Source organism: Scomber japonicus, chromosome 7 (assembly GCF_027409825.1).
Source record: "Scomber japonicus isolate fScoJap1 chromosome 7, fScoJap1.pri, whole genome shotgun sequence".
Taxonomy (NCBI): domain Eukaryota; kingdom Metazoa; phylum Chordata; class Actinopteri; order Scombriformes; family Scombridae; genus Scomber; species Scomber japonicus.
Genome location: NC_070584.1, coordinates 15,348,220 through 15,365,194, shown reverse-complemented (window position 1 = coordinate 15,365,194; position 16,975 = coordinate 15,348,220). Strand labels below are relative to the sequence as shown.

Here is a 16,975-nt window from a genome sequence, read left to right as displayed (position 1 = left end):
TAGCTTTATATGTCAGCTACATGTCAGTGTTTTAATAATGTTTGGATTAATTCTCTCAAAGTGAGTTTTGAGTTCATCACATTATCGACACATCTTTACCTTTATTCCCACTAATGTGGATGCAAAACAGATATGTTTACAGACACGCAGTTTGTGCACCATCCTTCCACAGAGTACACTCAAGCAGCCTCTGGCTTCATGGAAACACTGAATCAAGATGACAGAAAACATTGCTACTGTATGAATGCTGCAGTCACCTGCTGGGCCAATCAGTTACAGGACTTCCACTTTGTAGTTATGTGTTGTGTTAGACAGAAATGACTGAGGCAGAATCTTTATGGACATGCATTTCATTCAAGAAAACACAAACTATCTGTGATATTCAGTATGTCAATTAAGATCATATAGTAAAGGCAAGGCCAAAGAAATATTACAGCTCATTTTGTGGTTTGTAGCTGCTATCAATTAAACATACTGTGAAAAAACAAACAAGACGTCTGTTTTTCAAGAAAATCATACCAACAGAAATATGTGGTTAGTTGATGCTTCACGCTTTCCAAAATCACATTTGATCTAAAACTTTTAACTTCCGTCACGTTTTAGATGCAGTCCCAACAATAAACAGCAGGGGACACTGTAGAGGGCAATGATTGTGATAGGTCATGTTAACTTTATGTTTTCATTCAGTCTTTCACGATGCCCATGGCAGCCAAGTTGTGACAAGTTTCTTTTTCATGGCATCTCGGCTGTCCTCTGTTCCACTAGTTTGTGTAACTTAGTGCGATCTCTAAGTCACCAATTTTTTTCATCACTGTTCCTGAGGTTTACGCTCCACAGTACTTGATTTTTGGTTAAAAATAAAACCTTCACAATTTTAACAGGCATATAATGCTATGAAAATTTACCAGTGGTAATGCTTGGGTGCTTGATCATAACTAGGTTTAATCTCTATCAATAGTATTCACAAACACTCTTGTCAATTTTCCAACTCTTGAACTTCAATCTCTGCTGTCTAAAAATGTCTGCATCTTTCAGTCCTCTGTGTCCTGCTGTTATTACAGACATGGATGAACTAGCTGCAGCCCCTTGTCTCACCACTGGCCTTGCCTCTTTTGTCATGCTGTGTACGTGCCACCCACGATGGTCCAAACGCTAATGAGTAATGGGGTTTGTGAAAGGTAGCCAAGAACAGAAATATTGTTAAATTGTCTTTAAAAAAAGTACAGTACTTGTGGTTTTCTTTCTTTCTTACTTTGTATTTGTTAAAGTGTAGAGACAGAAAAGAAAAGTACAAGCTACGAAAAGATGTTAATTTTTGAAGATATTTTCAGGTCTACTGTTTAGTGCAAGCCGATAAAAACATGATTCAATGAGGAGGTGATGTAAGGTGTAAGATATAAGACACTGTAAGGTTTCTCTCAAAGGAAACTTACTAGTGAGGATTTAAGCTTTTTTAATCTTGTCCCGTCCCTTTGGCATAAATCTGATCATTGGTTCATCCTGTTTTATAATCTAAAATTATATTGTACTCTATTTTCATTGTAAATGATTTGATTCCAGTGATCAGTTGTTTACTTGTGGATATTTTAATTCTCCTTGACAGATCCCCCGATTTAGTTTTAAGACTGTTTTTCCAGTTTGACTGAAGCAAGTAAGTAGTTTTGTTCAGACCACATCAAAGATAATATTTACCAGCTGAATTTTATGTGTACCCCTTTGTGAATATAAATAAAAATAGTTGTCAACTCAGTTGTACCGCGTTTTTGGTTTTTGCTCAACTGTGCAGGAGCCACTGATGTGAATGTGTGTGTGTGTGTTTCTGCAGCATTTATAGACGAGGGCTGCATGTTGATGCAGGGGTGGAGTGTAGTATAGGCTGTCATTTTACAAATTCATAAGCAATTGACAGCTTTGTTTGTGTAGGATGGTCTTTTGTTGTCTGTATACATTATTCTCTTTCTGTGTGTGTGTGTGTGTGTGTGTGTGTGTCCGTGCATTACTGAAGGATGTGTATGAGGAGGAGAAAAAAAATGGTAATGAGTTTTTGCTTGTGTGTGTTTGCGTGCACGTTCACACACGCAGTCGAGATCTCATCGGGTGGTGTGTGCGTTTTTTTTTTTTTTTTGTGTTGGAGTGAACGTGGGGTGTGTGTGGAGTGGAACGGCTGCATCAGTATTCAGCAGTGGCTCCCCACGAGGAGTGTGTGGGAGGTGGAAAGGAGGGGGGGCGGTAGTGGTGGTGGGCGGGGCAGCCCTTCCCCAAAGCAGAACAGTGCGATGGGCTGGAACAAAGCCTCTCGACGGGGGGCTGCTTGATTGGCCGAGCTAGGCCCTAGACCTGCCAAAACGCAAGGCACCGCACCAGTCCAGACAAGAGAATTAGCTGCTCTGTTTGTCTGCCTAAGAGCAGTAAGGCCCTGACTGGAACAATATGTCGCCTCATCCCCACCAAGATCCCATTCAGACACCATGAGGATTCACAGCAAGGCAATGAAAACCTCCCTCACTCAGTCTGTTTGTCCAGGAGGGGTTTTGGCGGGCGGGGGGGTGTAGTTCTGCTTCCTGTTGTGTTGTATTCAGGATACATGTTGGCAGGTATTGTCATCACCCTGCTGTGAGGTTGGCGCCCTGCTATTCCTGAGTGTGCAGCGTCTACAACCAGTCCCATCCTTATTACACACGCTTGATATTTGCAGTGGGACATCCTGTCACTTGTGTCACACAGGCTAATGAAATTTCCTCAATGTTCAGACAGAAAATAGAACCATGGTTAAAACAATCAAAGAAGTCCAATTTAAGTGGTAGGTTTATGAGTGTGATTATGAGAGAAACAGACACATTGCAAAGCGCATTATGATGCTACAAGACAGGATTGTACTACTGGGAAGCCACCACAGCAACAGTTATTCTATTGGGAGCAAGCAAGAGGTAAACAGTCAAATTATGTCTCTCGAGTTATGAAATATTGGACCAAGAAAGTGCCCCTCAGCACCCATTAAAGAACGCAGTGAGTATGCCTTTAAACTTCAGTATACATCAGATTAAGTGCTTGTTGGATCGTTGATCAGCATCTGAAACCCCTAACTTCTCATTTCAGAGTGGAGTGGCTGCATCTGACAATAATTGTAACTATCTGCAAAGTAACACCCTCTTAACACAACAATTAACCAGGTGTGCAGAAGTGAGAAAATAGGCAGAATTTAAACTTCTCTGTCAAGCTCTCTATTTTTTTTATTCTTCACACAAAGCACAGTACCTCCGTCACTTTTTTCCTCTGAGGAGCGACTGCCTCTCTGTGGTGGCAGGTTATTCTGCCCTTTAAGGATGGCCATCGGTAACAGCCATAAACACTTGCCTTTAGATGTTATGACTGTGTACAAACTGGTTAGGAAGAGCAGCAAAGCCTTAATGCACAGCCACAGCAGGGGGCTCATGAAAAAAGAGGACCCTGTGTTTTTTACTGGGAGTTTAAAGTCTGAATGTGCTAAAATGTCATGATTATTTAGCATGATATGCATATTACATTGAGAGTTATTAGCGGATACTCAAAATAAAATGAACTTGAATGGGATTCGAAGGGGGGAAAAAATAGCTCTACCTCTTAAAACTGTCAATATGTGCACACACACAATCACTTTAATGTTGGCTTCTCAGTTAAACAGATTAAGCAAAAGTTCCCCTGATGTCAAACACATGCCAGCACTCCAGCTTTCTGCTTTTATTGTCCACTTATTTGTTGCAAACTTTGGGACTAATCTTCCTTTCCTCCCCGCCTGTCTACCTCCTTCGTTGGCTGTTGTAAGTAATAACCTTGGTTTTTACAAGCAGGCATCAATCATCTGCACAACCGCACTGGGTGTAATCTTAAAGTCCCCCCAACCCCCCCACCCCTCCTTCTGTGAGGCTGGCTTTAATCTCAGCTATGGTCTCCAAACCCACAGCTCTGTCGTCCTCACCACTTTCCCTACTCTTGACAAATTGCCCATTTCCCTTGGCTGTGCAATCTCTGCACTCTTCTCCTGTGTGTGTGTGTGTGTGTGTGTGTGTGTGTGTGTGTGTGTGTGAATACGCCTGCCCCCACCTTGGGTTGTGTGTGCTTATTGGTACAGTCTACTACATTTTTTGTGCACAAGTGCATCTGTGTTTGCAGGGCAGTGTGCCGCAAGTGTCATGTTTTGTGTGTGTTTGTACTGCGCGCTTGGCTGACCTTGCACAGGGGGGTCAAGATAGTTCTGCAGAGTGGGGAGGGAGGCCGAGCCATGCCAAGCCTATGTTTGCAAGGGCACTTCACTCGAAGTGATAAAAGTAGAATAATCCCCTTTAAAGCATCTTAACGAGGTCAAATCTGTTGGGCTGCAAGGGGGAGGTGTGTGTGTGTTTGTGTGTGTGTTTTGTGGGGATAACGCAGCAGAAATGGGGGTAAGCCTTGGCTTGGTTCGTGAGAGATAATAATCAAAATCAAATTCCTGGCCCAAACAGGATTAGGCTCTCTCCGCGCTCTAAAGCCCCTGTCCAGAGCGGCTGAAGACACAATCCTATTCCTCAGCCTCCTCTCTCACACACACACACACACACACATACACTGAGCTTCTAACATAGCAAAGACTCGCTTGGCCTCGACAGAGTTGGCTGGGGTAAGCTTGGACGTGGGCCAGTTAGCCCTGTCCCTCTCTCAGATCACTGGGCACATACGCTTTAGATTTAGATGGAATTGTTTAGTTGGAGCTATTCTTAGATGGAGGATGTGATCTTGTTTGGTGCTGGTGTATTAGCAAAAGGCTTAAGTCCTCAATGTCTGGCTCAGTAAGTCGTGTCATAAAGGATTTCCTCAGAGAAGTTTGCATACATGTTAAACACATACTTGCACGTGGCATATTCACCAGCACATATAGCAAGATATCATATTCGCCCCCTTCAATAGCTTAGATCTTAGAGGAATGAGATGAGAATATTTTAGCAGAGTGGACATTTCCCATGGCTGATTCGTGTTGATTTACCCCCAAAGGGTTCACATCTAAACACTGCTTTCTGTGCCCGCTGTCAGCACTTTTCCACAAAGGTATTCATCTAAAACCACACACATACCACGCTCACACTTAGGCTTTAATTTACCCCGACAATTTCTAATCTTGCCACACACTCAACTGAAAAGGCCTAATGATTATTTTGCTTACAACAGAAATACTTTTCAGTCGATAAAGAAATGCTTTCTCTTTGAATAATAGTTTATCTGCGTCCTTCCTTTGCACTCAAACTGGGCAACGAGAGTCCGTGATGGACAGAGAGGGTGGATGGCTGAAATGGCATCCTTGGGACTGTTGCTATGGAACAGAATCGGACAGCCTGGCATTGAGAAATAGGCCAACTGTTAGTCTGTGCAGATCTTCTGCATTCATTTAAAAGTGGGAGTGAGATAACATCCAGTCATTAGTGAGTGATTACAATGCCAAGACTCCATCCCTTCCCCCAACACACACACACACACACACACACACACACACACACACACACAGATACGCCACACACAAGCACACACACACACACACACACACACACACACACACACACACATAGATACGCCACACACAAACACACTCCAACTGAGATGTAAACAGTCAGGCAGTGCTCCAGGAAATACAATCCCCACACTGCCGCTACCCTCAGGCAGGATTTATATTGAGGAGGATGTTTTCCAATGCATCCCGCTGTTATTATGTGTCTGTGTGTGTGTCTGTTTGTGTGTGTGTATGTAATCTGCATATGTATGTGCTCTGCTTGTGTGTCTAAACACTCTACTGGATATATGTACTGCATTCATGTATTGTTGGTGTGTCTGATTACTGTAGTGTGTATGTGTGAAGCCGAGCACCCCCCACCCCCCCTCACTGTAATCTCCATCACCCTCCCATTGCCTTTGTCAACTGATCTATGGAGCAGAAAAAGCCTTAGCCTGCTTCTTATTTAAAAAAGACATTATGGTTCACAGTAGATTTCACATGGATTGGACCAGATGATGAGTCCAGGAAGGGTGTGTGTGTGTGTGTGTGTGTGTGTGTGTGTGTGTGTGTGTGTGTGTGTGTGTGTGTTGGGGGGTGGGGGGGTGAGTGGGCTTCGGGTGGGATGGGGGTGGGGCAGCCATTTCCTGAAACGATGAATCCCATTTATTCACTGAAGACTGTCTCAATTGCCTCACCAGTGCACAAAGCTTTTTAATGCTTTAATTACGTCTCAAAGGAGTAGGGCAGAATCAAATTAGAGATTGTCCTACATTTAGGTGCTGTGTGTGTGTGTGTGTGTGTGCGCCATGTAAATTTAGCATGGAATAGAGAGTGTGTGTGTGTGTGTGTGAGTGTGTGAGTGTGTGTGTGTGGGGGCTGTTGTATCCTTGTGTATGATTCATAGACACAAGCTTAGCACACCCCACACACAGATGCACACACAAAATCTGACACGCACACACCTATTCACCGTTAAGGTTCTCTCTTTAACACACACACACAGACACACATCTTTCTCTATCACATTCACACTGTCAAGGCTTTTTCTCTGTAACACACACACACACACACACATTAGCCACTCTCTTGCACAAATACATTTTTGCTCACGCAGCGTGTAGGCACCTTTTTTGTCACAGCAGATGGCATGTGTCACAATATTACGACAGTATTTCATTAACATTATGGGCATCCATCTGTTGTGGGCTCTCAGGCCCCCATGGAGCACCTTGTTTTGGTCACTGACAGAGAGAGAGATAATAAACATTGTTAGTGTATACTGCATGGAGCTGAGAGAGGCCCACATAGTCTGGCTCTGTTGTGGATAAAGTATCAGGATAGCAATGAGAGAGTTGAGTTTTAGACTCTAAGCTGTTGCAGTTTGCTAGATGTTAATTGACGTAAATCATGTCTGTGTTCTAATATTCAAGTGCTGTCAGCTGTGTATAAAATACAGTCTTGATTATGTATTTGATGTGGCTTTTCATAAGAAACATTCCTAAATTGTCCTTGCTTTCTTCCCATCCTGTTAGTAAGACTGTGAGCTAATGTTGACATCACCTTCAGCCAAGCTAGAAAATGAACGCCAGCCCTCAGCCAAATATGGCCACACTTGAGATGTGAATACATCCGTGTTGCATTCGGTGTTCAAAGTCTGTTTGACATTTACAGCTGAAGGTTGAGTGTGAGTTTACTGGTTAAAAATGTTCCTTACCAAACATAGAGAGTTTGACAAGAAGCGAGTTGCCCCAGGCAACCAGATGTCGACCGCTGTCTCTTGTGTAATTGTCCCTATGGGTAAGCAGTTTTCCTGTATTCAGATCTATCTACTGTGTCCCGTGGAATTATCTGCCACGGCGAATGAAAGTAAAAAAGTTATAGAACTACAGCAGCAGGTGGAAAATGGCCCCTTGAAAATGGAATTTTCAACAAAATCTCAGGCAGAGCTGTAAAACTTACTGTCTGACTTCTACAATTCCTTACCAGTATACACAATGAAGGCCCATCGCCTACAATAATAATAACAAAGAATTTAGGACTGCAACTAACGATTATTTTGATAATCGATTAATCAGACGATTATTTTTTCGATTAATCGATGAATCGGGTAAAAAAATATTTTTTAAATTTCCACCCCTTCATTCGAAAACAATACGTCAGTGATATGTTCATCAGAAAACAGGAAAAGTATTCCTAAACAATCATCATACTTCATTTGATTGTTTGCTAACAAATCGTTTTTTGCGGAGGTTATTCAGAAAAAGTAATTAAAGTCCTAAAATTGCCCTCCTGGCCTTTCTTGGTTCTAATTTTGTTACTCCCTTTTTCTTGCTTTTTTGCTTCCTTTTTCCCTCGTCGTATTGTTCCGTCTGTCTTCTTCATCTCCGTCTCTTGTCCCTGTGGAACAGGATGCTGTACCTGGGGGCTGTTGACTGTGAGAAACTTTGGTATTTTAAACGTTTGCATACTGCGCAACACTGCAAGGAAATCGGATCTAGGGCAAGAACTCTACCCTCCCGCACAGGGGGCAACCTGAGGGCACACACACACGCACACATGCACACATGCACACACACACACACACACACACACACACACACAGAGCTATTGCAGCGTGTGTTGCATGGCTGCCTGTAGCTAAGTGCCTCATGTTGACACAGGCTCTGTATGGCACAGACCCATATAGCCAAGCTGTTGTTTGCTGACTTTGGTCCATGCCATACTGGCTGGAGAGATAATGGAAAAGGTTACTCTGCTTTACAGTCAGAGCCTCTGTCTCTAAGCAGTGCCTTGGTTTGTGTGGATTGGGGGTTTCTGTTTGTGGCAGCAGCATGATAATGTCAGCACTTGTCATGACATTTGAAAGTGTATGGCTGAAGTCACTGTGCTTGCCACTGTTTTGCAGCACTGCAATTTTTTTTTTGGTTTTCTAATTTTACAAGTTACCCCCTAAATGGCTGTCTGCCTAAAATATTTATGCCCAAGTTAATACCATGAGTACAAATGTTTTTACCCTGAGAAGCTTTTATAAGAATTCATCCCCAACCTCAATCCATAACTATGTTAGAGTGATGTCTACTGAGCCACAAAGTGAAAAATAATTCGGCTTTTGAAGCTAGCAGGTCCATTCTTACAACCTGAAGCAATCCTGTTGCTTAGCATATTCTCCGGCCATGGTTCTGTGAATACGAAACAGCCTATTTGTAGTTAAAAATGAAGCTGAGCGACATGCCGTGGGGAGCAGGGGTACAAAGCGACAGGTCATTCCTAACAGCAGCGGGCTAGCTTCCCGTAAGTGGTGCAATCAGATTTTTGATGGTTTTTTTATGCCAGCTCAATCGTAGTGGGAAAATGTCGACTCCCCTCCCTCCCCCACCACCACCACCTGACCCATTATGCAGCCTGCTGAGAAATAATGAGATTTTGTCCCTATTTGGGTTTGATGCTTGCTGTGCTCTAACACACAACCAGGCCATCCACCACTGCCTGGGGAATGTAGTGTGAACAGAATTACAATAAGGGCTAATAGCGACACTCAGGCGAGGTGAAAGAATGGTGGTGTAGGTGGATGTACGAGGCCCAAACCAAGTTTTTTCTGGGCATGTAATGCATACATTTATTGTTTGGCAGGCCCCAGTATGAAATGAACAGCTAATTCTGACTAGGCCAGCACAAAACTACACACAAGACTCATGAAACATCATGGCAGTGTTGTGGGGTAACATAGCCTTAGCTGTTTTCCACTGCAGGAAGTTAACAACTCATAACCTGAGCCTCCTGTAACCTGAACTATCAGGACCATTTTGAGGCTTCACTACTTGGTTCATCCATGCATTTCCTACGTTTTTCCAAACTCTGATGATCTGGATATATTAAAATCATTACCATCATATCATTACAAAGGTGACAAAGGGACTGACCCTGAAAGTGATTTTGAGATAGGCAACAATGGAAGAAGTGGGTGCTACTATTGATAGAATTACAATTAAGCTGAGTGTAAGGCACCGCTGGGGATGGCACAAGCTGTTTGGTGACCCAAAACTCAAACTATTTTCTTCGAACTGATTAATGACTTTAAATTGTTGGAAAATAGTGAAAATGTTCACCAATTTACAGAGGCCAAGGAGACTTTTACAAATGTCTTGTTTAGTCTGATTATCAGTGCTAACCTCAAAGATGATGACATGGAACAGAGAAAAGCAACAAATCCTCACATTGGTGCAGCAAATAGTTTTGCTTGCAATATGGATTAAAACAATTTCAAAAGAGATACATTTTCAATCAATCAACTAATGGCTTAATTGATAAACTGACTAATCATTCCAGCTCTACAGTTTGATCTGCTGTACTGTGATCATTTTCTTTCATCTCTTAAAACATTTTTTTCTGCACCGTTAGGCTATGTGTTGTATCACCATTTCTGCCAGACGTGTTCATCGCAGTCGTCCTTGTTATGATGTGATGCCACATCTGCTTGTCCATGTATGATCGGCAGCACTGCTGGCAGCCCCTGAGAGTACCTGGAATTTGCATTTAATGTCTCCTCATGAGCAGAAACTGAGGAACTCATGCCCAAAGCGTGGAGAGAACAGTGGAAACAAAAGCAGAACCATTAACCACAGCTAGACGTGACATAGATAGACATAGACATAGATAGAGAAAAAGAACACATCCAGGACATAATATCCCTGTGTCAGGAATGCTCCATTCAAGGGAAGTTTGTAATTTGTCAGGTGTTTAATTTTACTAGACTATCCACAAACATTGGCTTTTAGGAAAATATATATGGCTATAGCATGATAAGTAGATTTGTTCACATCAGCTTACACACATAAGCAGTTTTATAGGTGAGCAGAGCTGGGTGTGTCGCAGTGTAAGAGCAGAGAAACATGACGTCAAACTGGGAATTTAAGAGACATTTTATTTGGGGCTAAATCTTTTCAACACATCAAAGTGCTCAGCAAAAGTTCTGCATAACATTTCTAAATGTGTGTTACCATACTTGTTTATACAAGCATTATCTATTCAAGCATGTAGGTTTACATATTGTCACCCAAGCAGATTGTTGGAATAACAAAATGAAACCTTGGAATAATAACACATCTTGACTCACTGGTGTTTCATCAATCAATTGGCTCTTATAGTTCATACCAAATACAAGTGTGCAATGGCTGTGAGTAATAACAGGGGAGGAAGACTCTGAGTTATGTCTATTGAAGGATAAATAGGGGTGTGTCAACATCTACTTATGCCAATTTGTGGTTGTGCGTTTGTTAGGCTTGTGTGCAGGCACATAATTTCACAGTGATTAATATATATAACAGAGCAGTGCATATGTAAGGGTTTATTAATCTGGCAGAAACAATGGGGAAAGCATGTTTCAGCTTTTGTGCATATTCAGATTTAAGTCTACAGAAGGTTTTATAGCCCTTTGGATGTGGAAACATACTTGCCAACCAATTTTAGTGATACTGTACCCGTTGGACGGTGGCAAATTGAAAACGGCTTGATTTCTTGTTAATGTTCTGATTATTTTCCCCTCTCTGCTCCCTTTCTCTCCCTCCCTTCCTTTCCTATTCTTTTCTCTTTTTGCTTGATTCTTACTTCCTCTCACGTGTGTTTCTCTTTGGCAGGCTTCATCGCAGCAGCTGAAATTCACAACCTCTGACTCCTGTGACAGGATCAAGGATGAGTTCCAGTTCCTCCAAGCACAATACCACAGGTGCAAACAGAAACACCAACATGCACACAAACATAAAGGAGAAGCAGTTACATATGACAGCCTGATAAGTGCAGCTCTGTACGAATATATCTCTGGGCTATACATGTATCACACAGTGTTTTTCTTTATTGAACCCCTCCATGTAATAGTAGATACAATGGGAAAGTGCTGATTTGAGCAGCAATAACCTGACATATTAGCCAGAAATGGGTTTTAATGTTGAGATGTGGCCTTTTTCAACACGCTGTTTCGTATCATGTAGACATACACAGTTACACTGCCTGACATTATTGCTCGCTAGTTTTAAACTGGAGTATTATAAATGTTATTCTGATTACTTTTCTTGTCTCATAATTAAAAAAATAAAAATAAGAAGATAAATATGGATAATACTTTGTTTATAATTGTGTACAAGAAAGAACTATGGCTTAAAATAGACATAGTATCAAATGATACAATAAATGAACTCTACTTAAATGCTAAGATAAAGTAGCCTTTAGTGAGGACACAGCAGGACAGGACTGCTTGAAAGATGGCCAAACAGCTTCAGAAACATCATATCCAGTAGGGGTGGGACGATATGCTTTGGTCACGATTGGATTGTGTCACGATTCTCGATAATTGCGATTCTCCAAGTATTGCGATTCGATATAATCAATAATTGCAATTTTCTTTTCCTTCTTAAAAAACAAACAAGTTGAATCATGCACTTCTAGAGATGATAAACCATGAATGACATTCCCATAAACAATGCACATCAGTCTGTGTCAATGTAATGAATTGTTCAATAGATGAACCAATATGTTTTAAAATAATAAGTACTCTGTAAGTGCTCTGACTACTCAGGGCTCTCTGAAGTAGTGTAATGTCTCATAGCTTTAAGAAAATAACATGCACATGTATGCTACACAAAAATAGGTATTTTCTGTTGTTCAGTCGACCTGAGCTGTTGGAACAATAAATAAAAGTTAAATAATAATAATGGTTTATTTTTGTAGGTACCAGTTTTACTTTTTCCATCATTAGGCTACCATACCAACTATGTGCGCTAGATTCCCCTGCTGCTCTCCTCATCTCCTGCTGCTGACTGTGAGATCTGAGCAGGTAGAAGCTGATAGTTCACTAACTATAACCAGGGAGCACACTGCAACAAGGTTAATGATCCACACAGTGACATTATATCATTGATATGACGCGCAAAAGCAATAGAAAACCCATCGTTTTTGGGGGGGTGCATACGTGCGCAGGATGCAGCACATACTTTCTAGTTTTATGTAGTGTGAACTGCTCTACACTTTAGAAGATTTAGGTGCGATTGGTGTAATAAGCAGCAACACACACACTGTCAGGACGCTGTTCTATCACACGCACTGCATTGATAGTCACACACACACACACATGCGCTCTTGCTTGCTCGCTCCAGATTCCGGGAGATTGTGTCTCATTTGCGGGCGTCAAGGAGCCGCTATCAATATGCGGGAGACTCACAGGACGTCCAGGAGAGTTGGGTTGTCTGCTTTTATCCTCCCCCTACTTCAGTAGCTTATGAAGGGAGGGGGCAGATTGTGTTATGAAGCCTAGCCTACACCGAAGTTTTATGGTTAACTAGCTGTTAGCAACTTCTAATGAAATTGAGCAAGTGATCAACATAGTTAACGTCAGGTTACTTCAAGCACAGTCATTTTTGTAGCGGCGCTGAGAAGGTAGTGCTGTAAGGTAATAAAATAAAACACTTGGCCGAAATAGAGCCTCTAAAATAGAAAAAAAATCGATTCTGGAGAGAAAAATTGATTTTTAAAATCACCCCATTAAAAAATCGTGATATGTACATGAATCGATTTTTTTCCCCCCACCCCTAATATCCAGGTATTGTGGGGTCTGTGACCGACAACTCCTGTAACTTTGCAAAACCAACAATCCGATACTCACCCTCCTTTCACACCATGATTGTCTCGTCTTCAGTGTGAACACTTTGTAGGAACTAGCTCTTTTCTAGCACAACCAAACAGTCTCAGAACTTACTCTGTATTTTCTCAATAGTTAGTACCAGATGACATTATTTGGAATTTATTTAAATAATGGACCTGTAAAATAAATTGTTACCAAATAATGTAGATTTAACATGAAGAAACTGAAAATGTCTGCCTTTGTTCCACTTGAACCTCAACTCTACCACCACATTGCATGCTGAGGAAACATCTGTTATTGACTCATACCTAAATCAATCTCGTTTACCCTCAGTTATTGATCTCTCTTTACTTCTTAAATACTGCTCCAGTGCCAGAAGTCTGAGGTACTTCCAAAGTGCCTGGTTCGATCTTAACTGATCTGTTTGATATAAGTTATAAAGAGGGGGGACGCCACGGGCTCTACATCTCAGCGAGAGACCCTCTCTTTGTGAGAGTGGAGTCTTTGAAGCCCGCTTTCCTTCCTGAGGAGGTTGGTTTGTTCCTCTGTACCTGTCCTCCCCGAACCTTCCAGAGGCTTGCCTCCGCCAGTTACAGACACAGGCAAAGGCAGATGAAAGCCTGGCATATTGTGTGCAAAATCCCTGCTCTGGTCTGATCGTTCTTGTTTGCGGAGGATTCTGAAGCAGCAGTAAGACCCTGTGCGTTTTTTTCCCCTCGCCTTTGGTTTTGTAATTCCCTCAACACAGCACCGTTTAACCCTCTTCACAGAGCTAGGGCGCAGTTGAAAGAATACCTTTTTTGTCTGAGCATACAGAACATGCATACAGTGCCTATTGACTCAAGAGGGGGGCTGGGATGGGGTGGGGGGCTTGGGAGCCACAGACAAGGCTTTGTAGCGCTCTGCTGCTGCGCTGTGCTTGTCTGTTGCTGAAGCCTTTAAAAGGCAAATGTACCGCAGGCGTTCCCTCGGGTATAGTAGCGAGCATTGTAGCTGTCGCTGTCTTCCTCTTCCCGCCCCCCCCTTCTTCATCCCCCACCTCTTCTCCCCTCCCCTTGTTCACATGCATAAATAGATCAGGGAATACATAAATCAAAATAAAGATGACAGCAGGAGCGATTTAGAGACGGAAGAAACGGCAATAAAACTCCATCAAACTGTCGTTTGAGAGCAGCGGTGCAGGCCTGGGGACTGCTGAGCACCAATCAGAAGAGGCACAAAGCCAATCCCAGGTAGGCAGGCAGCAGGGAGGCCTGTCGTCATGACAACCCACCACACAGCCTACGCATGTACACAGGGATAGTAGGAAGGGTTTTATGTAGGTGGGAAGGGGAGCATTTTGGATAAGTACAAACTAAATAATTTTTTTTTAAACAGCTCTATCAGGTTGGATATGTGTTGTGTATCATTAGCCATGATATAGGCTAACCAAATTTATATACATGAAGATGTTATGTAGGGAGGGGCCCTGTGGCAAAGAGGCAGGGTCACGATCCACAATCTCATCCCAATTCTTTTCCATGTCGGTTTTTAAGACTGTTATGGTGCTAAACTAACCTAGGCTCGATGCAACATACTAACCCCCTTTCTAAGGGTAGCCCAACACCTAACAAAGGCCTGCAGGTCACTACGTGTTGTAGGTAACGCGAACGTCTGACCTGCTCTTTTCTGGGTCAGTGTATTGCTGCCTTAACTGGAGGGGGTGGTGTGTTTGGAGACCCAGTATGGTTGTTTATGTTCCTCGCGGACAGCGGATCCGACACAACGGTATCTTTCGACGTCCAGGTTGTTCAGTTTTATTTTGAGACTGAATATCATAACAAAGACTATTTACTATAAGTAAATGAACAGTACAACCAAAGTCATTTCTAAATTAAAAACATAACACTACAAGGTAACAAAACCTAAAAAGAAAAAACAAACCATTTAGGCCAAAGTTTGCACAAAATGTGCTTTCACATAATAATACACTGTTGTTGCTGGAACAATCTGAGAGGTCTGAAAATTAGCACTGAACTCATAACAACATCCCATAAACACTCAGGACACAAATAGTTCTGGGCCAGCGTAAACCTAGTTAAATGTAGAGGTAGACCAAATAAAGGCTAATTTGTGTCTTTAATAACTGTAAATGCCCATTTTTAGTTAATGCTAACTAACTAGCTGCTACTAGCTTGTAACCTGTCTTGTTTGCTAACATTGACTCAGCCTCTCTCAGCTCATATACTTTGCATGCATCCCTGCCAGCTAATGTTAGATGTCAGATAAATTATAATTCCAGGAGTTAGCTAATTGGCTGGTGTTGGCCTTTCCACCAGTTGCTAAAAATATCTTGTCTTCCAGTATTGAAACCCTAACCCTAACCCTAATCTTATGTTACATGTTGGATGTTTAGAATTGCATCCAAACTACCAAAATTGCATTTTTTAAAGTTGATGTGTGTCTAGATGTACAGTAGACCAGTTTACAATGGAAATGAGCAAGCCATTAGATGCTAGCCTCAGTTACTGGTCAAAAATCAATGTTTCAGCTTCTCTTCTCTGGATTCTTTGTGCACTTAAGCAACGTGTGTGTGCGTGTGTGTGTGTGTGTGTGTGTGTGTGTGTGTGTGTGTGTGTGTGTGTGTGTGTGTGTGTGAAATATTCTCATGCCTAGGAGCTGATGTGCTTCTTGTCAGTAGCAACAAGAGCTGTCTAATTGAAACAGAGCTAAAATGGGCAGTTAGCATCAGCTGTGATAAGTTCATGAATAAGTGACAGAATATAATACGTAAATACATTCTGTCGAAATACTGGCTATGTTCTTTTATTGCCGTCATCTATCAAGTGCAGTGCAGAAATATCACAGTAGTGAACATCTGAAACACAATGATTTGAGACCAATAAAAAAACGTTTTTACTTAAATGCACCACAATTATAGTCCTTGTTCAATGTAAAAAGGAATAAAAGCAACTCCTGAGACCTTCTTTTTGTAGAACTTATTCTCCCTGTGTTCACAAGTTTACTTCAGTTTCTCTGTTTGATTGTATATAAGTAACAACACACTGAGAACACTAACAGCCTTGCATTAAAAAACATGCACATTAGTCAAGGTTTGTTGCGTCAGGTAGATGTTTTTCTTTGTATTTTGATGTAAGCCGAATATTTTGGTGTTTTAAACTGTTGATTAGATAAAGCAAGACATTTGAAAAAGTCACCTTGAGACCAGCAAATCACAAGATCACAATATCTTATCCCTTGTCATGACGATTGCCAGGTAAACAATAGAATTACCTTGCCAATGTTAGAAACTTCAGCGTTGCTACCTTCACTTCGTCATTGCAGATCCCCAGTTCAACATTGCTTTAGCCCAATTATGGACTAGCAGCCACCTGCCCAATACATACAGAAATTAATGTGAAATTCAGGCCGTCTGTTGTCATAGAAAAATAATCTGAAGAACTATTACAGTAAAGTTACAACTGCTAATATATTGATAAAATGCAGTAAGTATAAAAATATCTACAAACACAGTGCTGTGAAAAAGTTTTAGGCATTTTAAATGTTTAGATTCTTTACCATATTCCTAAATTAATCCTGTAGCATGACAACGACCCTAAACTTACCGTCAGAGTCATAAAGAACTACTATAATGACAAGAAGAAGAAGTCCTGTAACACATGGTTTGGCCCCCAAAGAGTTCTGATCTCAACACTCTGAGATTACATGAAGAGACAGAAGTAACTGCAGAAATCCACTGAAGGACTAAATATGCAGGAACAACTGACCTGCCAAGTACATTTTTAAAAACCATATACTGGCATACCGAGGAGAATTGGTGCTTATTTAAATGCAAGGTCCAAATATTG

General features: G+C 41.6%; 1 protein-coding gene across 2 annotated transcripts in view; it reads left to right on the top strand.

The window, feature by feature from the left end:
• The window catches only part of tle5 (TLE family member 5, transcriptional modulator), a 41,363-nt gene that overhangs the window by 7,625 nt on the left and 16,763 nt on the right, over window positions 1-16,975 (top strand). For both annotated transcript variants that reach the window (XM_053322217.1, XM_053322216.1), the window contains exon 2: window positions 11,131-11,219. In XM_053322217.1, coding sequence (XP_053178192.1) covers window positions 11,131-11,219 — 89 coding nt within the window. The remainder of the gene's footprint in view (window positions 1-11,130; window positions 11,220-16,975) is intronic.